Here is a 27,121-nt window from a genome sequence, read left to right as displayed (position 1 = left end):
GGCCAGCCCATGTGTGACGGTCCTGCCACCCACCGAGAACCCAGGATGGGGGCCTTGCCCGGGTCCCTGTTGTCCCTACTGCTGGGGTTGCTGCTCACATCCACCCCAGGGGTTCTGGGCGCCAACCCAGGCCTGGTGGCCAGGATCACTGACAAGGGCCTGGCCTATGGTAAGAAGCCACGCTGTTGGCACCGGCTACTCAGGGCATAGCGGGGACAGGGGCAGCCACTCACTCCCGCGGGACAGCCTTCTGGGTGTGGCGGCTCTGGCTGGGATTCTGGCCACCCCAGCTGTATGACTCAGGCACATTACACTTCTATTAGCTGCATTCCCACTGGCGGATGGGGACAAAGACTAGGGCTCAGCAGTTCATGTGGGAGATGAATCCAGGAAAGGCTGCGGGGAGAGGTAGACCCTGAAAGCACATCCCTTAGAGCTCAGAGTCAGAATGGCAGTTACCGGCTGGGGCAGTTGGAGCCCTCTACAGGGCACTGGGCTGGGCTGGGGTCAGGCAGGCACGTAGCAGTTCTTAAACTGCTTGGCAAACCTTTACAGATAGATTTATGGTACACTATTCCCCAGCTTAAAAGAGCAGGTAGAAGTAGGGCTATCATTTTTAAAGGTGCTGACATAAAGCCTCAGCATTGTGCTGTCCAAGTCACATCGGCGGAGCCTGAGTTGCATTAGTTGCTAGATGGGGAGTGGGAGGGTCATTCTCTTGATCAGGTGAGGTTATTAGGAGCCCAGGGTGGTTAGGGACAAAAGGGAATCAGGGAAAGCTTCCAAGAGAAAGGAAGGTGGACAAGAGGGTAGCAATTGGCCAGGGACCGGGTAGCAGCCCAGGCCAGGGCCGCAGCACATGCATGTGCTAGACTGAAGGTAACCAGTGGGGAGAGGTAAAGGGGAGGCCCCAGTCGTCTGTGTATTCAGCCCTGCTGGGGACAGAACCCTGGGTCCCTCATAGTACAAACAGTGGGACCCGCGAACTACTGTTTGTATGGAAATTCTGAATCGGGAGGGTTTGTCTTTTATTGCTTTCCACTGCGCAAGTGGACCGTGTTTCACCAGTCTTCTAAATCCGGGCATTGCAGTCTTCTGTATCTTTAGTAACACAAGTCCTGCTGTGCTCTAGTAGGTACTTGTTGAGTGCCTGCTGCACACCAAGCTCAAGCTACAAGCAGTTGCTATTTTCCTGGGGCCGTTTTGCTTGACAGTTGTGATGCCCCTTAACCCACCTGCTGCTCCAAAGAGGAAAGAATCCTCCTTGCTTTTTAGCAAGTGGAGAAAGTGAAGTCTGGAGATTGGTTTAAAGTCACTCAGCTAAAAAAATGTCAAAGCCAGGATTCTGGCCTTAGAATCCTTCCAGTCCCCTCACGGCAGGCCAGATGCCAGGGAGGACAGAAAAGAAGACTATGCATCCAGGGGCACAGCACTCCTTCCCTGTAGAGGTGTTGGCAAAGGTGGCCAAGTCTTCCTGTAGGTGTAAACTGGGCACAAATGTAAAACCTCGTGGAATGCAGGGACAGCCCGGTGGTTTCTCATGCCACCCGGCACCCAGAGAGGCTTAATAAATGGAACTATAATTAGTGCTAATAAGGAAGTTGGCTTCTCTCTCTAGGGAAAGTGGGAGCCATGGAAGGCATCAGAGGAGGGAAGGGAGGCAGGCAGACTAAACTGACCCCCAACTTTTCCCTGTCCACAGCGGCCCAGGAGGGGCTGTTGGTTCTGCAGAGAGAGCTGCAGGAGATCATGCTGCCCAACTTGGATGGGGACTTCAAGATAAAACATGTTGGCCGTGGGAGCTATGAGTTCCACAGGTAGCACTCTGCCTTTTCTGGGGTTCAGGGGTGACTGGGGAGGGGGCTGGAGAGGGAGGCTGATGAAACCCCAGGCTGGGCTCAGGGAGCTCTTTGGAGCAGACTGTAGGAAGCTCCCCAAGGACCTTCAGAAGGCAATTAGGGTGGAAATGAGATCCTCCGCTGATGATGGACAACATTAATAAGGACGCGCTGGTTGTGTGGCCTGAGCTTCGGTTTCCTTATCTGCCTGCGGGGTTGACACTACCTTCTCCTTCAGAGTGGTAACACAGGATTCAGTCTGGCCACTGCGCATAACCTGGGAGGGAAGACAGAGCTTAACCTTGAAGCCTGTAGATGGGAGCCAGTGAAGGCTTCCGGGGGAGATGGCGTTTCAGCTGAGTCCTAGGGGATCGCTGCACAGAAGCAGCTCATGCTTTTTTAAAAAAAAATGAATGAATTGCTCATTGAAGGGTGGACTGCGGAGGAAGGCAATCAGACCCACAGCTTGTCCTGCCCTTCCTGCTCGCTGCTTGCTTCATTTATTTCTTCCTCTTTTGCTCAGTTTGTCAGCAAACATCTAACTGAGCACCTGTTACATGACGGAATCAGACTTTCTTTCCCACGGACAACTCCCCCCACACCGCCCACCCTTCCTGTCTCTCTGAGGCTGCCTCAGGCTTCCTTGAATCTAACACCCCTCCCGGGGTACTGAGGCTTCCGGAAGGAGCTGCAAAGGCCCTCCCGTGCCAGCCAGGACCTGGGACTCATGCAGTCTCACCGTGCCTGTGTGGCTGTGACCGATTGTGTCCCTTCCTCAGGGTCTGTTTTCCCTCTGTGAAAAGGAAAGAATAGTCCTGAGCTCTGGGTGATGTCTGAGTGATGTAAGAGGTGTGACACGCTCAGTGCAGCCCTGTGACCCATGCCTGCACAGGTGTGGGTAAGCGGGGGAGTGGGCTGCCTCTTCCGACTGGTCCAGGGTCCCTTTGCAGGCTGAGGGGTGCAAAGGCAGAAGTGAGGTCCCTGCTGAGGTCCAGGCCCTGGCCAGATGCCTCTCTCAGCGCGTCTCTCCTCGCAGCCTAGACATCCGCAGCTGTCAGCTGCGCGGCTCTGCGCTGAAGCCACTGCCCAGCCACGGCCTGAGTCTCTCCATCTCGGACTCCTCCATCCACGTCCATGGCCAGTGGAAGGTGAAGTTGAACAGGTTCATGTAAGTTGGCTCTGCTCCCAGGCCCTCAAGTCCTCGCCCTGGCCCTCATCCATCCTTCGAAGGTCCCTCCTAGCTCATCACAAAGGCCACATGATGGACACAGAAGTGGGCCAGGGTCTGAGGCCTGGCTGGTGGAGGAGGCCTCAGTCTCTACTTCCTCATCTCCCATGGGAACACACTTGCTTCTCTTGGGGGCGGTGTGGCTTCCGGGGGAAGCAGACCCCAAGCAAGAATTCCAGGGCAGCTGCTTCACCTGGGAAGTTCCCTAAGGGCAGGGAGGAGGGAGGCAGGAAGGAAAGGAGGGCAGCTTGATGAGCTGCAGCTGGGAGTTTCCAGTGGATGCTGGGAGACAGCGGGAGACCCCTCTGAGTCACTCTGGCTCAGCCCTGTGACCCCTTCCTCCTCAGCCACCAGTCAGGGCAGCCTGAGGGCCCTGCCCTCCTGCGCTCAGACAGTTCTTGGCCCTCGCAAACTTGCTGGGACCGCTACATCGAACATGCCTGGGGCTGGAACAGAAATGTTCCCCATTCTGGAGCTGAAAGTCTGTGACCAAGGTGTCCAAAGGCCTGGTTCTTCCGAGGCCTCTCCTTGGCTTACAGATGGCAGCTGCTCGCTGTGCCCTCACACAGTCTCCTGTGGTCTCAGGGCCCGTGTCTCTGCCTGTGTCTTAATATCCTCACACCGGGACACCAGTCAGACGGGACTAGGGCCCCACCTGATGAATTCTTCTAACTTCGTCACCTCCAAACACAGTCAGATTGACATTCTGGGGTTAAGGCTTTCAACACACGGATGTGGGGAGGACTCAACTGAGCCCGGGGCGGAAGGGCCAGCTGGTCCCAGCCAGGTGACCACAGCATGTTTTTCATGCTATAGATCATGTTGCCCAGCATAGTAGCCACCAGCCACAGGTATTGAAAAGTACCCAGGACAAACTTTAGTCTGCTTTAAGTGGGAAACACCAGACTTGAAGGTGTATTATAAAACAGAACACAAGTTTCATTGATGACATGCTGTAATGATATTATTAAAATTAGTTTTGCCTCTTTCTTTTGGTCTTTTTAAGTGGCTACTGGAAAGTTTTAAATGACCCATGTGGCTCACATTCTGTATCTACTGCTGCTTTGGGAAACGCTCAGGAGGATGTCACCCCTGCACCTATTCATTCTATTGCCATGAAAGAATTGCACGCCACACTCTTCTGCCCTGGCTTTGGTCCCTGAATTATTTTAATCATCTCTTTATGTGAGCATATGAAGAGTTGCCTCGTTGTTTCATATGTTACTTTCTTAGGTGCATTTTGATTGAGATGCAACTCACCTGACCTAATATTGGCCGTTTAAAAATGTACAGTCTGGCCCCCTCATACTCTTGTGTGACCACCACCTGGAGCCAGCACAAAAGCATTTCATCACCCCAGGAAAAAACTCCATGAGACAGTTATTTCCATGTCCCTGCCTCAGCCCCGGGCGATTTCTAACCTGCACTCTCTCCAGGATCTACCTGCTCCGGGTGTATCACCTGAGGGGTGTGATGTGTGACCTGCTGTCTTCTTCTGCTTAGCATACTCTCGAGGTTCAGCCACACTGAAGTGCACACTGTAAACAAAGAGGGCTTTGTTTCTCAGATGGATGAGCTTGGCCTCACTATAGGAATGCGGCCCATTCTGCCTCGCTGTTTCTTAAAGGCTGCATAGCAGAGATGTCCACAACCTGCTACGACTAATAGACCTTTGGGGGTTGATTTTTCACCTTTTCAGATTAGCCATGATGGGTGAGTGAGTTGTCCTCACACATATATCTGCGCAAAAAGAGCTCAGATAAAGGCTGAGAGGTCAAATTGTCAGGCCAAAGAGACGCTCGTTGCAGTGAGAATAGGTGCACTGGTCGGTGTTTCACAAAAGCACTACCAGTGTGGTCTCCCCAACCACCATATCTGGAGCGTCTGTTTCCCATATCTTCACCAACCCTGAGCACAAACACTTCAAAAGTTTCATCCGTCTTGTAGACGAAAACTGGCAGGATTGTTAGGCTCTTTTCCACAATTTTTCATACCCTTATTTATCATTGAACTTGCTATCCATAGCTCTGTTTTGTAAACTTTCTTTTGGATTTTGTCTTTTCCTTATTATTTGTTTTTTGTATAGAAAGAAAATCAGCTCTTGGGCCGTCTCATGGTGCACTTTTTGTACGTCGCATACTGCGTTTTTTGTTCCCGAAAATTTTAATTTTCTATCCATGCAAGTTTATCAGCCATTGCCTTTATGGTTTATGAGGCTTGGATAGCACTGGATATCCCTGTGCCCATCCCTGACTTTAAATACTCGCCCCAGGCTTCCTAGAGCTTTTGTTATTCAATCTTGTTTTGCTTGTTAAGCCTCTTTTTTGCTAGTCACTCTTATTTTGAGGTAGGCATTAAACTTTCTAACCTTCTCCAATCTTCTCCAGGAAACCACGAGGCTCTTTTGACCTGCAGGTCGAGGATATCACCATTACTGTCAACCTCCTGTTGGGCAGCGAGCCCTCGGGGAGGCCCACGGTCACTGCCTCCAGCTGCAACAGCTACATCCGGAGAGTGGAGGTGGACCTGTCAGGGGGGTTGGGGTAAGCCATCAGGGGGACACTGCCACTGGATCACTGGGTGCAGCCTGGGCCCATCCAGGCTTCTGCCTGGCTCTGCTAAGGGTAAGGAACCAGGAAGGGTGCATGAGCCCTCCACAGGCACTTGGAGATCATTCCCTGGGGGCCCTGTTGGAGGGAACACATGCAGATTCAAGCCAGGAGTATGAGTATGCCATCCTATAGGAAGTAAATAAGTAAAAAATCTACCTTTGTCCGGCAGATAAAAGCTGCCTTTTAGAGAAACATAAAGGTTTTTGGCTGCGGGAAAGTTTGTAAAAACTGTGCAAGTCCATGGTCAAGTCGTTCCATCTCTGTGTGTCTCAGTTCCTTTTGTGAGAACAACGTGGGTTACTGAGCCCCTTCCCCCAAGTTCACTGAATTAATCAGTGTACACCAGGTGGCTGGGAAGCAGGTTTATGGGTGGGTGTGCAGGTCTCCAGGGCCTGGGACAGGCCTGCCTCCCCCCACTATTCCCGTGTCCAGCAGTAGACAGCAACTGTCTTCCTAACCAGGTGGCTGGTGAAACTCTTCCATGACCAGATTCAGTCCAGATTCCGAAGAGTGTTGGAGAGCAAGGTAAGATGGCCAGGAACCTGCTGGGCCAGGCAAGGCCAGGGGGAAGTCCTCACAGCCCTCCTGCCAAGGGGTCTTGGGGACGGGTTTGGATGTACTTAGATCACAGCCCCGGGAGGACAAATCAAACTCCAAGTCCATCCAAATAGAGAGAAAGCACTTAGATGTTTAGCTGACGGAAAAACAGTGTTGGGGGCAAGACAGAGACTCCACCCACCCCCTTGCTAGGCTATGCTAACCCTAACCCTAACCCTAACTGAGCCCCCACACTGCTCTGCATTCTCAAAACATGAAAGGAAGTCACCACTCAGGCACTGCAGAAGCCAGGCAGATCACTTCTGCAAGCATCAGATCCGGGTGGAAGCTGAGCAAGCCGGTAAGCACTTGCCTTCCATTGGGAGGCAGAAACTGTATATAGCCACATACAGCTCAAACTGAAACAAACTATTATCATACTAATTTCCAGTTTCTCCCAACGTTCTTCACCCCCAAATCCCATTTCTGAACTATTACAGAGCTGTGATGTAATCAGTCTATGTGGAGAGGGAAACAGTGATGGAAGAAGAGGACACACACACACACGCACACGCACACGCACACACACACTCTCCCTCTCTCCCCCCCAAAACTCTATTCTGGGTTTGAGCGCCCCCTCGTGGTGGAAGAAGGATTCGCATGCAGACCCCACACCCTGTAGCAAGCTGTGGTTCTTGTTCTGAGATCTAAGATAATTTGAGAAATATGCTAGCTTCCTACTTGCCATATTGTTGTGTTGATTTAAACTCCTATTTCTATTATGGTGATAATGATGATTAGTATTATATAACAATAGTAAAACATTATAATTAATCATCACAGTAGTAAAAAAAGTACTGTAAGAATTATTGCTCTGGTAGCTGCGTGTAATGGTGCACACCTGTAGTCCCAGCACTCGGGAGGCTGAGGCAGGAGAATTGCCATAAATTCGAGACCAGCCTGGGTGCCATAATGAGTTCAAGACCAGCCTGAACTACATAGTGAGACCCTGTCTCAAAAAAAAAAAAAAAGAAAAAGAATTATTGCTTTGGTGAATTAATATAATTAATGAAGAACATATCACTGCATAACTATTCTTATTTATAAAATGATGGCTTTGGCCAGGATCGGTGAGCCAAGCCCTTTGCAGTCACAGCCCCGCTAACCTAGACTTCAACCTTTGAAGCAGGTACCATGCTGCACATCTAACAAGGGAGGCTCCGAGGAGTGGGGTAACTTGCCTGGTGTCACCTGGCTGTGAAAGGCCAGCCCAGAGAAAGCCCTTCTCAATAAGAGGGTGTACAGCCTCTTGTGCCAAAGATCTTGGAGGGGCCGGATATCTTGGGAGAGTCAGAGATCTTGCCCACACCTGGTCCTGTTCCTGGAATCTCCTGCCTATGCCAAAATGTCACTGGGTAGCTCCTTCTAAAAGTGGCTTGCCAATTAAGCATTACCAGGCTCTGGGCTGCTCGCTTCTCCTTCTGGAGTCAGATTCCAGGCCCTTTTTGTCTCAAGGAAAGAATTGAACAAAGTAAGCAAAAAGCAGTGAAAAAGTAAAAGTGAAGAGTGAGGGAGAAACTGGCTCTGCAGAGCGAGCTTAGACTGAGTAAAAGAGGAAAAAGCAAGATAGAAGAACACCCTGGAGGAAGCAGGGCAGCCTATCGTGAGGAAAGCCATGATAGCAAGCTCTTCTTGCTGTATATTAGTTACTTTTCTTGCATGGCTGAGACAAAATACCCAATGCCAGAAGTTAGAGGGGAAGGTGTTTATTTGGCTTACAGGTAGAGGTTTCAGTCCATAATCAGCCGACTCCAAGGCAGGGATGACAAACAGGCACGGCAGAGTGGAACAACACAGCACGCACAGGATGCAAAGGTAACAAGGGGTTACCAGCATCTTTCTGCCCCTTTGATCTTATTCTGGCTACTGGGATTAGGGCGGTGCCAGACTAACTGCTCACATGCAGTGGTTTAGTAATCACACGCCCTTAACCCCAGCATCACACATTCCAGATTCAGCCACCTTTGAAAAAGTCCCACCTCATCCACATGAGGCTTTGGGGGGATATCTAGACGCGAAACATAACATGCTGTCTAGGTCTTTTTATGCTGTCCAAATCTCAGGGAAACCCATAAGAATTTCTACATACGGGTCCTGAGAGGGAGCTCTGGGATCCCATGGCATTGGGGTGCCAGGCTGACATCAGTTCTGGGCTGTCCTGTTGAAAACCTGCTCGAGTTCTTGAGAAAAATACAGTAGCAGGGCTTTGGGAACTGTTGTGGGTCTGTGTTCCAGGACCTACTTCCCCAGCCAGCTTTGCCACCCCCTCATCTCCCATGTCAGACCCTGTGAGTGTCCAGGGTCTCCTTCTCCTAGGCTCCCTCCCAAAAGCCTGGTCCCGGACCTTTCTAATCCTCACTCAGGGTGGGCTGTAGTTTCTGAGCCAGAGACCTAAGGGTATCTACTCTCTGGGGATAAATGCTTACTGTGGTTTTCCTGCTCCCACCAAGCCCTGGGAAGCCTTTGGCCTTGCCATTGTGCCCTGTGGAAGAGACCCACAAAGCAGAGCTTCTGCCAAGGTCACGCAACCAGTGGGGAGCAGGATTTGACCTCCTCCTGGTTCAACTCTGCACCCTTCACAAACCCTGCCCCCACCTCCCCAGGAGACCCTACTGTACATCTGGGACCGAGTCTCCCATGTCCCCTGACTCTTCAGTTCCTGAAGGAGTTAGGCACTTTGGGGTGGTCTGTTGTCTGAAGGAAGAGCAAGAAGGATGGTCCTAGGTGAGGCCGAGAGGGATTTCCTAGTGATCCTCCAAGAAGGCTCCTTCCCAGCTCTTTCTTTGCTCTCCGGCAGCTCCTCACTGCCAACCTCCTCTCCCAGAACGTGGGGCAGCTGCAGAGGGAGGTAAAGATGTGGGCCCTCACCTGCCCCGTCCTGGCACCACCTTTCCCACCACCTGGCACCTGACTGATGCCTACTCACCCTTCAGATTGTCCTTAATTAAAGTGTCGCCTCTTCTGAGAAGCCACTTGCAATCCCACCCAGGCCAGCGCCCCCACCCCCGTTGTGTATGTGGAGTTGCTGCAACCAGCCATAACTGATTAATTAAAAAGTGAAACTGAAGGCTCTCTCAGACACACGGGAACAAAGAAAATACGTACATGCTGCCCCAAATGTTTTAAGATAAAGGAAATGCACATTCATTTGCCGCCTTTGCCACAGGACGCTGAACTGCTCTTCAGAAACAGCCCTCGGGCACTGCACCTGGCTCTCTTACCTATAGCACTGAGCCACCACAAGGAGAATTTAGAGCCACTTGCAAAGCCACCCTCGTGTAGAAGACTTCTAGATCTTTATAATTGTTTCCTCGTGAGCTTGTCTGTTGTCTCATCCAAATTTAATTCCTTTTTTTTTTTTTTTTTTAGCTTCTCACCTTTCCAGGGTATTTATCTTTGATTTTCTTAGAAACACCTCTTTTCTCAGTCATATTTCCTGGGTTTACAAAATAAATAATCCAAGTGGTCTCAATAGCAAACAGAGCAAGCCGGTTTGGAAACATGTCTTTCCTTCTGCCAAGAAGCGCATAGCTGAGCAGGTAGCAATAAGTGTGTGTAAGTGGCTTGCAGATGTGACCATTCAGTCCTCCGTGGGCACCGGAGGGAGTGGAGCACACTGTTTAGAGTCCGACATGAATCGTGTTTTTCCTACGCACTCAGGTGTGTGACTATTCCTCGTTACTATTTAGTTCTGCTGTTGATCTGTGATTTCTGAGAGGCCAGAGCCTCCCAAAGAAAATGTCTTTGATGGTGTAGTTTCCTGCATTGTCTCCAGGCTGCGTCCCTTCACCTAGCTCAGGTGCCCAGTGTCGGCATAGACTTTGAAAGTCTAATTGGAGTCCACACAGGGGCCTTTTTAAAAAATTCGTGTCTGTCCTTGGTGCCCGGCATGTGATCAGCACTTGTAAATACTTGTAGGATCAGTGGTCACTGAGGCAACAGGTGAAATGTCCCTAAAGCGATGATCAGAGTGCCAGACGGAAGCTGAGACGCTCGCTCAGCCTTTTTCTTCCCATTTTTTCACCAGATTTGTGAAATGGTCCAGAAATCAGTGACCTCCGACCTACAACCTTATCTCCAAACCCTGCCAGGTAAGGTGCCCACCCACCCAGGGACACTTTAGTTCCATTAATTTTTATGGCAGCGTATACATACATTGTGAAACATTGAGTGACAGAGACAAATAGAAAGTAACAATTTGAAAATCCATTTTTCTAGGCTGGGAATGTAGTTTCATGATAGAATATTTGCCTGGCATATATGAGGCCCTGGGTTCAATCTCCAGCACAACAATCTTTTTTCTCCCCAACTTTCCAGGAAGTAAATTCTGTTTGAGGTATATATTTCCTTTGCATGTACAAATATAAATCTACATAAGCATGTGGCTATCCATTCTTGTATATACTATTTTTACACATGAATATATCTATAATTGTGAATATATATATATCTATTAGTACACATATTGTTTTGCCTGTGATTCTTTTTATTTATTTATTTGGGGTTTTGTTTGGGTTTGTTTTCTTGAGACAGAGTTTCACTTTGTAGTTCGGGCTGGCCTTGAACTCACTATGTAGCCCAGGCTGACCTCAAACTCTTGGTGAGCCTCCTGCCTCAGCCTCCTGAGTGCTGAGATTACAGGTGTGAGCCACCACACGGGGCAATTCTTTTTAAATTTATATATCTTGGGCAGCCTTCTAGATTAACACACTTTAAGTGAAGTCATTTTAGAAAACTTTTTATTGAAGAACATTCATAGAGAAATGTACTCAAATAAGTACACTAGTAATTATGTAGCTTAAGGAATTTTTCACACTGAGCCTGTGGATGGAACCAGCTCCCAGTTCAAAGCAGAACATGATCACCTTCCAGAACCTCTTTGGGTCCCCTTCAGCCACAACCTGGCCTCAAGGGCAACTTGTTCATCTTTAAAACACAAGGCCAATCACAATATCCATTCATTCTCCTTGCTGTGCTGTGCACCTAGTGGATGTCCGTCCACCAGCATCGTTCCACCATGGAAGGCCTTTTTGGTTGTTTCCACTTTACACCATTCTGAGTTGTGCCACTGTGAATATTCCAGTACCAGTGGCTCATGTCTTTGGATTTAGGCCCAGGAGTGAAACTGAAGGTGGATGTGATGTATTGTAGGTCCTGCCAAAGAGTTGTCTGGAATGGTGTTGGGCACAAATCTCATTGGTTCATAGCTGTGTAGTATTCCAGCCTGTGGGTGTGTCTTATTCAATAGCACCAGCTAAGGGACATTTTGGGTCTTGCATCCTTTGCTATTGCCTGCAGGGATGCCGGAAGCAGCTCGTATTTCCTCCTTTGCCTATACATAGGAATGGGCCTGCAGAGTGACCATTTACAAGTGGTATCCTTGGATGCAGGACGCACACATAGTACGGAGGGACAGCGCCTGTCTGAGACATTGTGTGAGGCACCCAGGCCTCCATGCAGTATTGACAGCCCCTTCACCTGAGGCCCAGGCTGGCCCAGCCAGCCCATTATGTAAGGACCTGCACATTCGCCAGCCTACAGCATTGGAGGGCAGTACCCAGGCTCTGGGACTTGCCTGGCCATTCTGGTTATTTGGCTCATCATGAAGCTCCAAGAGGAGCTGCAGTTGTGAAGCCTCAGGCTGCCAGACCTGGCTCCTCCTGAGAGAGAGAGAGGGAGAGAGAGAGAGAGAGAGAGAGAGAGAGAGAGTGTGTGTGTGTGTGTGTGTGTGTGTGTGTGTGTGTGTGTGTGAAAACTGCTGAGGCCCAGGCTGAGCCTAGCACCCCCACCACTGTTAATCTCCCAGAGGAGCAGGAGAAGCAGTTCTCCTGGGCCTGGTCTGGGTGAGGGTCCTTAGGCAGTGTGGGTCAGCCAGAGCTCTTGCTCCTTCTCCATCAGCCAAACACCATGTCTGGCCCCTAATCTTGTCCCTTTCCTGGTTCGCAGTCACAGCAGAGATCGACAACTTCTTGGATGTTGACTACAGTTTCACGGAAGCCCCTCGGGCAACAGTGCAGATACTGGATGTGCTGTTTAAGGTGAGGGCTCTGGAGTGTGGCCCGGGAGGGTCCAGGGCCAGGGCAGGGTCAGTGTACTCCTGAGCCTTCTGTCCCAGAACTTGAGATCTGTCCTCATCTCCCCGTGGTTCCCGCTGTGTCGAGGACAGGGCGATACAGAGGAGAAGAAGGAGCGTTCCCAGAGCCTCCAGATGGGGCGGGTGTCTACCACCTCCAGGACTTCAAACAGCGAGAGACACTCCGTTCCACAGAAATCTCTCGAGGGGCAGCATTTCAGGCTGTCTCCAGCCAGCGCCCTCCACCAGCTGCTCGGGGGCCACCCCAGCCCTGCGACGAATTTTGAAAAGTTCAACTGGATCCTACTTCTCTCTCCAGGGAGAAATTTTCCATCATAATCACCGCTCCCCGGTTGCTCTTCTTCCTCCGGTCTTGAGCCTTCCGGAAGATCACAGCCAAATGGTCTACTTTGCCATCTCTGATTACGTCTTCAACACAGCCAGCCTGGTTTACTACCAGGCCGGGTACATGAACTTCTCCATCACAGACGACCTGGTGAGGTTGGGCAAAATAGGGCTCTCCTGTGACAGTGTAACTGATCCTTCCATGGTTCCTTCACACCCTTATTTACCTCAGTAAAAAAGTAACTTGAGCTAAGAAAAAAAAATTAACATCAAGAAAGAAAGAAGTTGGCACAGCTTCCCTTTTATTACTGCCAACAAGCTTAAAGCCCAAGTTCTTTTTCCTGAATAACAACCGTGGAAGACTTTGCAGTTTGCTTGTCTGTGTTTTACTTGTCTCTTAGTTTAGATCTGTTTTTCTCAATTGTGTTTCCTCTTATCTTGATTTGTGGAGGCTTATTAAAAAATATTTTAGTGAATGAGGCAAGATAATAAATCTATAAAATTACAAAGAGAAGGAAATACAGGCTACGCAAAAAGGAAAGTACAATTATGAAGCCACAGGACCCATAAACTGATATTTTAAATATCACAAAACTGTCTGGGAGCATCCTTGGAGCCAAAGTGAAAAGGACGCATGACTTAGTGTTTCATAGTGAAAGGAAGAGGCAAAGTCTTCCTAACACTCATCTCTAAAACAACTATCTGGGACCAGGGATTTGGCTCAGTGGTTCCACCACCTGCCTCACAAGCACAAGGGCCCAAGTTCGATCCCCGGTACCAAAAAAAGTAAAACAACTGCCTGCAATGGGGCTTTGTGTATGGGGCATTTGTATCTTTAGTGTATGTCATTTCTTTAGTATTTCTGGGGTTCAAAAGGCTGCTTCTTATAGCACTTCATAAAAATTGGGGTTTCGTAAACAGTGTCAGGATGATGGGGACACAGTGTGATCCATGTGGTATTAACCAGAGACCATGTGGCAAACGGATGGGTCTTTGTCCTGCAGATGATCTCTCTCTCTCTCTCTCTCTCTCTTTCTCTCTCACACCCACACCCACATGCAGAGATGGGTCATCATCTCTCTGTCTCTCTCTGTTTTTTTTTTTAGGAAGCAACTTCATCTGTGCCTGCACTGGCTCAGTAGACTAACACTGGAAATGCTCAGTTCCAGTCATGGTGGAATTTTGCCTTTTATACAATTTTTGTGTCTTTGTTTCCCTTAAATCATGACACGCTAACATATTGTAGCCTGGATGGGTATAATCCATGTTACAGAGCCGTGCTAGAGCTATACATGCATACCTAGGAACTAACAGAGCCATGTTGCCCTTTTCTGTTCTGAGAAGGCCCTCACTGCCTTCCTCTGGGAGCGCCCCCTCCACGCTTTTACCTCTGCTGTCTTGATGCATTCTCACACACCCACCTGCTGCACTGTGTCAGGCCCTGGCTGAAGGGGGGTGGGACTATTATAATCCAGTTTTGTAGAAGAGGCTGAGGAGATGAAAACGGACCTAAGGTCGCATAGTGACACAGCCAGGAGCCTACGCCAGTTCTTTGAGTTTACGAATCTCACCCTCAAACACCCTTGTGTGAGACACACGTGTCACCCCAACCAAGCCTCAGGAGACTTGTGTGCTTCGCCTGGGGTGAATGCAGAGCAGGCATCTCCTCGCCACGAAAGTACCTGCTCTCAGTGAGAAATTACCATCTTCAACTAGACATCCCTCGCCTGCCCCACTCTCTTCTAACTTCTGCTCCCTAAAAAGTCTTTATGTCTCTATTGCAGATTCCATCTGATTCTCCCTTCCGACTGACCACCAGCTCCTTTCGAGCCTTCGCCCCCCGGGTAAGGCGCCCTTAGCTCTCCACTAGCACAGACCGAGTGCTGCAGACTTCCGAGCTTTCTCCACTGCTTCTGTGTCGCTCTCTGCTTGACTGAGAGGCAGAAGGCCAGCAGGGAGGCCAGGGAGCCGCAGGCCTCAAGCTCCCTTCAAAGCCCAAGGAGCAGAGGCCTGAGGGCCATGTCTTATGGAGCCATTCAAGTTGTCCAGTGCTTTAAAAATGTTTTTTGGTGATAAGAATCCTAAAGAATGTTCAATAAAGAACAACCCAGTTAATAATGTCTAACAGTGATAGGAGACTTACTAGGGACTAGGCATGCTGAAGGTGCTTTAAAAATTATTCTTTGAAGGGAAAAGAAATTCTCATAGTTCACTATTTAAATGATATAAAAGATTGTAGAATGGAAATTCTCCTGATCCCTTCAGTTCCCTGACACCCAGTTCCCATCTCGAGTCTTCCAGTAGTATCAGATTGTGTGCATCCTTCTTTGACAGTCTAGGTAGATACAGAAATAGACATAGTATATAGCAAATGTGCTACACCTTTCCACATTTTTACACTAAGGAGGCATATTATATACTATTTTGTACACCTCCCCCCGCGCGGGTATCTGGGGGATATATAGATATACTGACAAATAAAGAGCTTACTCACAATAGTAAGCTCAAGGACAGCCTTAACTACATAGCAAGATCCTGTCTTAAAAACAAAGCAAAACTGGGCTGGGGATTTAGCTTAGTAGTGCTGTGCCTGCCTTGCAAGCACAAGGTCCTGAGTTCAATCCTGGTACTGAAAACAAAACAAAAACTTGCCAAAAGCTTCCTTAAAGCTCTACCCCTTGACCCAGAAACTCCACCCCTAGAAATGTTCTCCTGAAAGTAATAGCCAAGGGCACTCTGGGAGTGGTCAAAGTAACGGGCAAACCTTGGGAACAACTTCATGCCCTGTAGGGCTGGATCAGTTGATTCTGGTACAACAGAATGCCAGGCAACCATGAACCACATGGCTGAGACTCTGTCTACACAGAAGGATGTCAAGTGTGCTGTTAAGAAAAAAAGGCACAGAGCATTTTGTGGGGAATAAAATCAACCATAAAGTCTTCCCATCTTTATGTGACTTTAAGACACTGCAGTCTTACTTATTTTCTTGTCTTGACATAATCTCTTACTTTGGTCCCTAGATAGCCAGGCTGTACCCCAAAATGAACTTGGAGCTCCAGGGAGGAGTGATCTCTGCCCCACTCTTGCAACTGAGTCCTGGGAATCTGTCTGTAACCTCCCAGATGGAGATTGAGGGCTTTGTACTCCTGCCCAACTCTGTCAGGAAGCCTGTCTTCCGGCTTGATGTGGTAAGGCTCAGAGCCTTTGCAAAGGCTGTTCCTTTCTCTGCATGCTTTTCTCCCCACTCACTACTTCACTAATTCCTTTGGGTAGCAACTGATATATTACTTCCCCAAAGAACCCCTTTTTTATTGTCCTTAGCCCCAATTTATCTTACTTTTTGCCATTTTGTTGTTATTGTTGCAGCTCCCCATTTTTTTTGTTCATAGGGGTTATTACCAGGGTATTCAATATGTAGCTATTGCAGATTTATTTATTTAATGTATGTGTCTTCCTCTGGGCTATTGGGGGCAGGAGGATATGTGGGTCTTTGTCGTGTTTGTCTCTGCTCTGTATCTGTAGCTGACCCTAAAGACTACATTTCCCAGCCTCCCTTGCACTCTGACTTCCAGTTATGTCCACCACTTGGGGGCAGAGTCAGGAGACTGTAGGTTGGAGGAAGTCAAGAGGCTGGAATATTTTTCTTCTTGCTTTTCCTTGGGCAAAAGACTTTGCAGGGACTATGTGTCCTCCAAGGTGGCTCTCACTATCCCAACCACACCCTCTGTCCCTATAGTCAGGGGTGGAGCTTCACCAAGTATTTTTTTCTCACATTTCTGTCACTTGTATAACCAATTTCTTGGATGAAATTGCCTCCACATTCAATAATGAGTGCTTTTCTTCTTTCTTTCTTGATAGACTCTAATAGAAAATGGATTCTAAGTCCTCAGGGTCCCTGCTCAGTGGATAAAGAAATTTGCTTTTTTGTTTTATGCTTGAAACTCAGCAAGTCAAATCTCTGAAACAGGGTCATTCCTCTCAGAGGAATTTTGTTATCAAATTTGTTTTTATTGTTCATGTATTTTTAAATAAAATATATTTTATTATTATTTTGACTAGAGCTGAATCTGAGATAGCTACTAATGATTTTCTTTAAAGTTCTCCAGAGGTAGGTACTATGTCTATGTCTTTTCTTGGTAGTCTGTTCAAAATTTAACTACCAGCAGAGTCAGCAATTTCAAATAAAAATGTTCAAGTCCGAGTTTAGACATTTACTGAGTACCTACAATGAGTCCTCTGAGAGTCTACAGTCTACTGGGGAATTTCCTGCTTCATCTCGCTGAGTCATTTGTTGAGAGCAGACAGCTCCTCCCGGTCCTGACAACCTCTATCATTTACACCTCTTTCCTTCTACCGGCTTTTCCAGACCACGAATGTCTCTGCCACGCTGACCTTCAACACCAGCAGGATCACTGGTATCCTGGACCCTGGAAAGTAAGTCAGCTTCCTGCCCACACTGGGGTGCCTGCTGGGCACCATCTGGACACCATAGCTGATTTTCTGAAGTTGGGGTTGAGGTGGAGGTTTGAGGTGACCCTCAATGTTAGGATCACTATTTGGGAATGTCACTCCAATTGACCCAATCCTATTGCCCCACTGGCCTGCCACACCCACCCACCAAGTTTCAAACTTCTAAATGATTTATTAGTACTGCTTTTCCTTAATCTATGAATTTGGGGCATCAGTATTAACTACCTGAAATGAAGACTGAAGTCTTTTGTACTCCTTGCCTTCCCTGTGCCAGTCTTCCTAATATTGCTGTGTTGTGGCTTTGTCATCTAATCATCTTTAACCCCTGCTCTACCCCTCCTTCTCATGCCAGGGCCTTCTCCTTCCTATGGAGCCCCTCTTTGCTCACCCTTCCCAGGGGTATAATGCCCACAGCTACGAATCTTCTCTGATTCTTTTTAGGTTACATGTGGAACTGAAAGAATCCAAAGTAGGGGTATTCAACGTAAGTTTTGCTTGTTTTCATTTTCTGACATGGTTAAGATTACTATTAATTTAGAGTGTTTCCTAAGCAATGGCTCTGGCTCCAATAATAGGAAATAGAAAAAGGAAAGAGCAGGTCTCCTCTCTGTCCCAGGGAAGTATAGAGTGGATCAAGAACACAGAGAATAGGGCTTTGAGTAACTTGTCTATTATACATAATTCTTTTAATTGCAAGAAAAGACAGCCAACTCAATTGTCTTAAGCACAGAGGAAGAATTCATAGGGTCATATAACTTAAAAACAACATAAAAAAACTAATGTTAAAAATTTCAAGCATAGCTAGGTCCAGGTGCTCAAATTAGTATTCCCAGAATCTTTCTCCATTTCATCATCATGTGTTTTGGCTTCATCCTCAGGAAGGCTCTGTGGCAAACCCCAGAGTTTCTTATAATTTCACTATTTGAAGAAAAAAATGCAAAATGAAAAAATTCGCTGTGCTAACTCTCACTCTTGGTTGGGTACCTGTTTGTTTGTTTGTTGCAGCACTGGGAATTAAATTGAAACCAGGGCCTTCATCCTGAGCTGCATCCCCAGCCCTTTTTCCCCTTGAGACAGAATCATGTGAATTTCCCAGGCTGGGCTTGAACTTTAACTTCTACCTCAGATCCCCAGAGTGCTGACAGTATAGGCATGTGCCACCACACCCAGCTAGGGGCCCATTCTTAAGTCACAAACTGTGACTGGAGGTTGAATAATACCAGGAGCCAACCATGCAGTTCATGTACACTTGTGGAGCCAGGATTTGCAGTCAGCTACCCAAAACTTGGGCACTAAGGTTGGAAAGGAGGATTCCAGGGGGAGAGAGGGTCTGTGTTATGGAAACAAGAGGAATTGAATGTCAGGAAAGCCAAACCACGGAGTGGTTCCCATAAGGAGGAAAAAGTGATGAAGTTGATGGCCCCGTATGAAAGGAGGAAAAAGAATGGAAAGATCAGGGTGAGTTGAAACATGAAAGAAGACCTTTCTGGAAAGGCAGAAGATGGGGTGGTGGCAGCTGCCTCTCCCAGGAAAGATAATACACTTTGAGCCCCTTCACCATTCATGATGATGTCCTCCTCTGAGTGCTTCCTCCCACCTTCTGTGTGGAGGGACATCACCCACGGGCCCCCAAGAATGACACCTTGCAGTGAGATGAATACTGGGACCCTAATGGATCTGGGCATGTCCTGTAAAAATGTCCCGTCAAACAAAACAAAACATAGGCAGATTTGCAGTCATGCATGTGAAACAGGAAAAACAGCACCTTTCCACTCAGAAAATACCAGATTCAAATCCTGATCCTGCTGTTCAATCTCTAAATCACTTTTGTTCTGAAGGCCTCAGTTTCCTTCTCTGTGAAATGAGACCATTAATATCAACTTCATAGCCAGGCGTGGTGGTACCACTTATAGTCTCAGCTACTGGGCAGGCTGAGACAGGAAGATCAGAATTTCAGGGCTAGCTGGCGGGGGGCTATATAGCAAGACCCTGCCTCAAAATAAGAATTTTTAAAGGGCTGGAATGTAGCTCAGTGCTAGAGTGCTTGCCCAGCATACACAAAACCCTGGGTTCAGTCAATTTCTGGAACCCCAAGAAAAAGGAAAACAATTCTCTGTGGTTTGTTGTGAGAGTGAGTCAGACACATGAGAACAGCTCTGAGCCCTTTGCCTGGAGTATAATAGGTTGTAAAAGTGTTTCACAATTTTTGTAGAGATGCCCATTTTGTTCACTTAATTTTTAAAAACTACACAAATAATCAGAAAAACATTTCACTGTTTAAAAACATTAAATGCTAAAAACAAGGCTAAAGGCTAAGTTGAACCTTGATGGTCTTCCTAAAGGAAGACAACTAGGCAGGTAGCCTTTCAAAAAAAATTCTACTCATTTGCTTCCATATTAATGTGTACCTCAAATTACTATTTAATTTTAAGCAGTAGCAAGATATCAGTATCCATCTACAATCTGCTCTTTTAAAGACTTTGCCAAGCCAGCAGGGACAGAACCACTAGCCCGAGGTGGTTGTGCGGCTGTTTATTAGCGGTCAAGGTGACCTGTATAATCACAGTGCATATCTCTTTTTCTCCACCAGGTGGAGCTGCTGGAAAGCGTCCTCAAGTACTTCATGCTCAACACTCTCTACCCAGAAATCAATGGTAAAAATCAACATGGATTTTCCAAATCAAACGTGAATGCTACTGTTTGGGAAAGAGTTTGACTTACAGTTGGGAACCAGGGCTCTGTTGATGGCTGTGTGGCCTTGGACAAGTCACCTTCCTGAGCTCCAGTGGCCTCTCCATGAGATGAGTTGCTTAAATTGGCTTCTTGGTCCTCTGGGGCTCTAGTGGGGGCAGGAAGCTGAGATAGTGCTTGGGGCACAGCGATGTCCTCATAAGGGGAAAAAGAGACTTGTACAAGTGCCCCTCACACCCTGAAGCACAGGGGAAAGACTGAGGACAGAGTTATTACTGAGAGCACAGGGCAGCCGCCTTGAATTCACATTTCCCAGTCAACTGCCTGACTACTTAAGCACAAAATAAGTATAAAGGCCCACAATATGTTGCTCTATTTTGCTGCAACAGAGAGCAATGCAGGGCGGAGGGCAGAGGGCAGAACCCACTTGCTCCTCACCATGTGTGTTCCTGTGCCATATCTGCTATGTCCTCTGTAGGGCACCGTGGCTCATGGCTTAGACTCCCTTGCCAGCCTTCCTAGGCTCAATCTCAGTTCTGCCACTTTCTAGCTGTGTGATCCAAATTACTTGTGTGACAAGTTACTTGACTACTCTGTGCTTCAGTTTCCTAATCCATAAAATGTAATAAGAATCATAGTCCTTAGTGGGAATATGCTGTGCATAGAGTTTACAAGACCAAAATTATTTCGTAAAAATGTGTCTATAGTTGCAGTTTATTAACATATCTCTCTCAATGCTGTCAACCTGCAGAGAAGCTGGCCCAAGGCTTCCCCCTACCTCTGCTAAAGAGTATTCAGCTCTACGACCTTGCTCTTCAGATCCACAAGGTCAGTGGGTTCAGGGCACGTGGGCGGGAGTCAGAGGTTTGGAGGCTGTAACTCAGTGGGTGGGACCCAGGCCAGCTGCAGCTGTGGCAGCCTGCTCCAGGAGTTGCAATACCCACCAAGCCATCATATGTCCCGTAGAAGTGGCACCTCTACTGGGACAGGAGAAATTTGGTGAAGCCCTGGACCAGATCGGAATAGGTCCTAACTTGCCAACAGATTAGGTTCTGAAAGCCATTGTTAAGTTTGTTTGTTTGTTTGTTTTGGTCCCAGGGATCAAACTCAGGACCTTGCACTTGCCAGGCAGGAGTTAGGTTCTGAAAGCCATTGTTAAGTTTGTTTGTTTGTTTGTTTGTTTTGGTCCCAGGGATCAAACTCAGGACCTTGCACTTGCCAGGCAGGCAGCAGCACCAGCTGCTAAATCCCCAGTCCACCATTGTTAAGTTTTAATAATTATTTCTTAATTATGTAATGGAACCCTCTGCAGTAGGCTCCAGTCTCCTGCTCAGTGTATGATGCAAGGCTGAAGGAAAAAAAACCTAAAAGGCAAAACTAAAAGAGATGGATAAACTGGGGAGCCAGGATGGCCAATGCCGCTTAATTAGCAAAGGCATTGGTCAGTCTGAGCCATTCATTGTTATAAGTAATCAAACTGGGGTAAAGGCAAGCTGTGTGCAAGGGCAGCACTACATGTGAAGATGTGTATTCATGCTGTTTCTGTAGAAACTAATGCAGGCAAGTCTTGCAAGGAAAAAAAACAAAGCACTCTTGAATTAGAAACAGAATAGATAAAATATACGGTAATAACTAGAATATTGTCCTTCTAGTAAGATTTCAACTGGAATGTGGGAAAGAAATTTGGGTGCAAGCTACTCTGTTATCTCAGATTTAGTCCCATAGCTTCATAGGCCATTTCTCTGATCTCAGCTAGGGCTGTCAACAGGAAGGTCAGGCTAACCTGCACATTACCATGGTGCTCATGAGATACTTCCACAAATCCTGTAGCATCAGTTAGTCTCACTTCTTAAAATAAATCAACTGAGGCAGGGGATTTAGCTTAGGATTGCCACCACCTGCCTCACAAGTGCAATGTCCTGAGTTCGATCCCTGGTACAAACAATTTTAAAAACAAATAAATAAACCAAATGAAGGATTTAACTCTTTATAGCCTGCACAGCTTACAGCATACTTGGGGCATGATCAATATTGTGATTCCCAGCAATTATGAAATGGAAGACCTATATCATGTGTTTATCATCCCCTCATTTAAATAGGTACTATAACCCCATACACACAATAAGTACAGTTTGCATTTTGAGGTGCTTCTTTTGAGTCTTTTTTCTCCCTAAGCTTTTCTTAATATTTTGGTTTTTTAACATTTCCATTGCTTGTGCTCCCCAGTTTATCCATCTCTTTTAGTTGTGTGCTGTTTCCCCTACACACACACACACACACACACACACACACACAGTTTTTATCTAAGCATCACCCTTGGTTTGTTCCCTTGTATGACCTAGTTTCCACATCCCAGCAATAAATAGCTGTGGACCATAATTGACTGAAGTATTTGACACCAAGAAATGTGCCTGATTCTTCACTATCCTGACCACCATTCTGACCAAGTGCTCTGTGGTCCATCTGTGCCCCCAGTTTCAGCTTAGCTTCCCTGAGCAGCAGCTTCCAGGAGAGATGACTGGGCTGGCAGAGGTGTGAGCATCACAGCACCTGCTGCATTGTGCCTCACCCACACCCAGGAAATCACAGCTGTTAAAGGGAATACATGGCTGTATTGGGGATCCCGGCCTTGAGCCGACGATATGAAGAAAGATGAAAGAAAGACACTGAAATGTCTTAAACAGAAAATGGAAATCTGAGATAGTCTGAGCTAAGCTGGCAGCAAAAGATGCCAGGCACCCAAGACCTACAGTGATTATTGATTACACAAACGTGAACAGAAATAGGGCAGGGTGTATGTAAGAAATCTGCTGATAGTTTGTGAGGCATCTGATAACAGCAGTTAACGTAGGCAAAGCTCGTAAAAAGAGGGACACAGCATTCCTGTGGAAGGAACAAAGGGAGACCAAGACTGGGTCTTAATTAACCAGTAACCCGTCAGGTCAGTGGGGGTGAGCCACAATTCAGGGAAAGGAATTTAGTCGGAGCCACACTGTCCTCGGCTGTGATGTTATGTCAATCAGGGCCCTGCGGCTTCACAGACCAGGACTTGGGTCTCTGTTACAGCAGGGGGCTGTGTTAGCCCACATGCCATCTGACGTGTCCACATGAGTCGCGGAGGCTTTGGTCAAACTCCTAATATAATACAGCCAAAGTATGGAGAAGCAAGAAGCCTGTGCCACTTAGAGCCTGCCAGTAAACTGGGAAGGGGGTCACCTACCTGGCTGGGGACAGGTGGGAACACAGGAGCACTGGTCAGCTATTATGTTTGAAAAATAAGAGCTTGGTGCTCTTTGGGGCCTTGGGATACTTAAGAGTCAGCCACTGTTGAGTGCTTATAAGTGCAGTCAGACAAATTATTATTCAAAGCAAAGATTGAGTGACATTTCACACAATTGGCTTCAGTTTTCTCCTTTGTAAAACACAGTTGAAGCCCAAACCTTCCTTGGTTTTAGAGAAGGCAAGAGGCCAATAATGAAAGCTTATAGTTCAATGTTTGGCATGTAGGAAATGATTAGAAGATGTATTACATGTTGTCACATTCATTAGAATTTTAAGGTCAACTCCATCCATTTGCCTGACCTCCAAAAGCAAGGTGGATCAGTTGCTGTGGAAAGAATCGGACTTTCCCTTGAGTTCCAAGTTCCTGCCCCTCTGCCAGTTGGAAGCTTCAGTGCAGGGGAGTAAACCCAGTAGCTCACACTTTTGTGTTCTTTGCCAAGGAGAAAAAATTTAGGTGACACAAAGGACATTTATGAGGCCTGCTAGAAAGCCTCACCTTGGAAAATGACAGATTGTTGTTCTGGAGAAGGTAGCTGGCGTGGACTGTGCTTTATGGAGATCTTGGGGACAGGGGCATAATGGCGATTTCTACTGACCTGGTTTCTGGCAAAGCTTGCATTACCCAAGACAAAGCCTCCCTTTACATCACAGGTCCATCTTTTTTAATTAGAGGATGCTCTTTGCCATCTTGAATTGTCTTGCTTTTCCTAGGACTTCCTGTTACTGGGTGCCAACGTCCAGTACATGAGAGTTTGAAGGGAAGAAGAAAGAGGGGTCTCAGAGGCCACAGCTGATCTGTACATTCCAGATGTGCTCCTCATCTCTGGAGATTCTCAAAGGACAGCTCTGGGGGCAAGATCGGCCTGGCCCCTGCTCCACACTCCTCTTCACCAGGTGCACCCAGCCCTCTCTGAAGTCAGACCTCATATTTCACACTCTGCTGTTGCGTGGACCACTTCCCCCAGCTGGCCTGTGACATCTTTAAGAGCAGGCCGTGTAGTTTTTATTCGCTATTTGATCTCCATGTCTGGCCAAGTGCTAGCACTTAGTAGGTCCTCAATAAATATTTGTGGAATGACTTGTGAAGGAGTCACTGGTGTTCTGGCTGAACCTCCTTAGAGCTCACTTTCTTTTGGGATTTGGGGGGTCTATGGCTGGGCCTCTCCAACTGTGGTCTTCAGGGCTGGACCTTGACCACACTTCCCTTTTTTGTCAGCCACTGCTGTGGGCCCTCTGCACACTACTCAGCTTAACTCCGGGCACTGATGCGCATAGTGCTGTCTCAGATCAGAGGCCTCCTTTGACGTCCGCTTGCTTCATCACATTTTACTTGCTGCAGACTTGGGAGCCAAATGCAAAAGTCAGCCTCCCACTGCTTTCCCCACTGAATCATTGAAGCTGATGTCAGTTAGCTGGAAATGGATCCAAGAAGGGTTTTGGTCTGACCCAAGTAAAAAGTTTATCCAACTGTTGATTTTGAGCCCCACGGCTGGAGGGAAAGGCTATGATTTCTAATTACTGAACAAGGAGTGTTTGATCAGACTTAATAAAGAGTCATTTTCAAGTTATGTGGTTAGGCCCCCAGGGGCTGGGAGCCAGAAGGCTCTGTTGACTTTTTTTGTGCGTGCATGTGTTGATGAGCAGATGGATAAAGCTGCTGCTAACAGATCATTCACAGGGAACAGACCCATTAACCCTGTGTGCGGTGGAAATGGGTTCCGAGATGGGACTATGTTGTCATCCAGCTGGTGGCAGGGTAAGCTGTAGCTTCACTGTCTCTCTCCTCTCTGTTCACTTGTCCACCACCATCCTCCATCCCTTTGGTAGAGGGGGAAGGACTCAGGCTCCCTCCAGTATTAGCCATGTGGCCTTAGGCAGGCCACTTCCCCCTCAAGGACCTTGTCTGTAAAAGAAGAGTGATGGTGATTGCAACTACATCCTAGGGCTGTTGTGGTAACTCTGTTAGGTAGTGCAGGTCAGTGGCTTTATTTATTTATTTTGGTACTGGGGATCGAACTCTTGTCCTTGCACTTGCGAGGCAGGCGCCAGAACCACTAAGCTAAATCCCCAGCCCCATCAATGGCTTTACTTAGCTATAGTGAGGACTCAGAGTTAATTAGAAGGGAGTGCTTACTGAGCATGGTCGCTTACTCATCATGGGGAGAAGCAGAGTCAGTACAGACCCCACTCCCATCCTTGCTGTTAAGAGCACTGCCTCAGGTATGGTGACAAGAGCCAGTCTTGCTTCCACCTTACCTGCTTTGGGCCCCTAGTCAAGCATCTCTAAGCCGCAGAGAATGTGGCTGGGAATAACAGCTTATTCCTAGGCAGGGTGATGACAGACCTGAAAGGTTCCTACCAAGATTCTGTGAGTGTGTAGGGCATAAATCAGGTCCTAATAAATGACTGATGCAATCATCTCCTGTTTTACTTTGGGCTCCCCAGAAGTAGGCCGTGAGACAAAGACAAGAGTTGGCATAGTTTATTTGGAAGATCCCAAGAAGTCCAATGGGAGTGGGCAGTGAACTAGAGAAGAGAAGGCAGCATGGAACTGGTGAGGAGCAAGTCAGTCATCACCATCGTGACCAGAGCCTCACCCCTGGGAAACTCCCAGCACCGTGCAAAGTGCACCTCAGCTGATTCCACCCGTGACACTAAACATAACCGCTGTGTAGCAGCATCAAGCTAACAGAGTCATCACTTACTGCTGGGATAAATCAGGACAGCACTGCTGGCTCTCACATGCCCTAGTAGGCCAACACCCTAAAGTCCAGGTAGGCTCCTAAGCATCCTGGACAGATCCAACCTGTGTGGAAGGACTGGCCTTGGCAGGGAATTCTGATTCCAGTGACCAGTATGCTAGGCAGTCAAAGAACCATGGAGAGACCACGTCTCAAGGCCCTGTAGATCTCATCCTCACAGGAAATGAAGACACCACTTTGCAGAGCATCCTCTTGGCTAGTATGTGCTCCTCCCCTCTGTCCTGCTGCACTGCCCATTAAGCACAGTCCACCCCTTCATCAGAACCCTGTCACCTCCCGGCCTCTTCCATTCCCCACCCCAACCTGGGTCCTGGGCTTCAGTAGCAAATAATCAGAGGGAGGTGATAGACAGGCCATAGGTAGGGAAGTTTTCACCACAGGAGGGCTTCAGTAGCAAATAATCAGAGGGAGGTGATAGACAGGCCATAGGTAGGGAAGTTTTCACCCTTCATCACCACTGCCATGGCTCTGTCTGATGGTCTGAGCTATAGAAACAGCCTGGAAAATTGAATCTCTGATGTTTCTGATGATATTCAAGGGCTCAGAACCTACTCAGTCCCCAGACCTGCATTTCTTCTTTCTCAGGATCCTGGGAGGCTGTGAGGAGAGGGTGCACCAGTGTGCCAATGTGGTCAGTATGGTAACTCAAGTAAGCAGCTCAGAAGAGTCCCAGCGATGCAAGCAGCAAGGTCAGAGTCAGCTGAAAGGCTGAGGACAAGGAAAGGAGAACACTTGTTGATGTAGAACCAAGGGGTGAGGTGAGGAGGGGAATCAGGATGTCTAGGAACACAGAGAAGGCAGGAGAAGAAACAAAGCAAATCAAAAAAATAGGTGTCACACTGGGCCACAAGGAATCAGGCAGTGACTGGTACTGCTAATATACTTTGCTTTTGTTCCTGGAAAATTCCAGGAAATATTGTCATATTAGCATGCAAACCTCTGCATTGCTTTAATAAAAGTTAAAACAGCTACACAATATTCCGCACTTGTGTATGTAGAACAGAATGTCCTCATTCATATTTAAAGATGCATAGGCCCTGCTGGTGAGGATAGATCAGTTTATTTAACCGATCCTACTGATGGGCCTTTAAGCCATTTCTAAACTTTTGTTTTATTAAAAAAGGAGTCTTGCCAGGTATTTAGCTCAGTGCTGCCGCCTGCCTCAGAAGCACAAGGACCTAAATTTGATCCCCAGTACCAAAAAAAAAAAAAAAAAAACCTTA

The 27,121-nt window shown here is 47.5% G+C and overlaps 1 protein-coding gene across 1 annotated transcript; it reads left to right on the top strand.

Annotated features, from left to right (window-relative positions):
* On the top strand, positions 1-24,226 carry Lbp (lipopolysaccharide binding protein). Its single transcript, XM_010640057.3, has 15 exons — positions 1-169; positions 1,703-1,817; positions 2,875-3,006; positions 5,454-5,609; positions 6,140-6,203; positions 10,303-10,366; positions 12,222-12,313; positions 12,668-12,844; positions 14,478-14,537; positions 15,714-15,881; positions 17,060-17,127; positions 17,605-17,647; positions 19,754-19,817; positions 20,606-20,682; positions 23,848-24,226. The coding sequence occupies exons 1-15, from the start codon at positions 10-12 to the stop codon at positions 23,890-23,892; spliced, it is 1,485 nt and encodes a 494-aa protein (XP_010638359.1). The 5' UTR covers positions 1-9; the 3' UTR covers positions 23,893-24,226.
* The last annotated feature ends 2,895 nt before the right edge of the window (positions 24,227-27,121 follow it).

This window comes from Fukomys damarensis, unplaced genomic scaffold (genome assembly GCF_012274545.1).
Source record: "Fukomys damarensis isolate Sample0158 unplaced genomic scaffold, DMR_v1.0_HiC HiC_scaffold_22, whole genome shotgun sequence".
Classification (NCBI taxonomy): domain Eukaryota; kingdom Metazoa; phylum Chordata; class Mammalia; order Rodentia; family Bathyergidae; genus Fukomys; species Fukomys damarensis.
Note: the sequence above shows the minus strand (reverse complement) of the source record. Positions and strands in the feature narration are given on the sequence as shown.

Coding starts and splice junctions, on each gene's coding strand:
- Lbp (XM_010640057.3), top strand. CDS start 10: ATGTGTGACGGTCCTGCCACCCACCGAGAACCCAGGATGGGGGCCTTG. Junction 1,818..2,874: donor GGGAGCTATGAGTTCCACAG/GTAGCACTCTGC, acceptor CTCTCCTCGCAG/CCTAGACATCCGCAGCTGTC. Junction 5,610..6,139: donor GACCTGTCAGGGGGGTTGGG/GTAAGCCATCAG, acceptor CTTCCTAACCAG/GTGGCTGGTGAAACTCTTCC.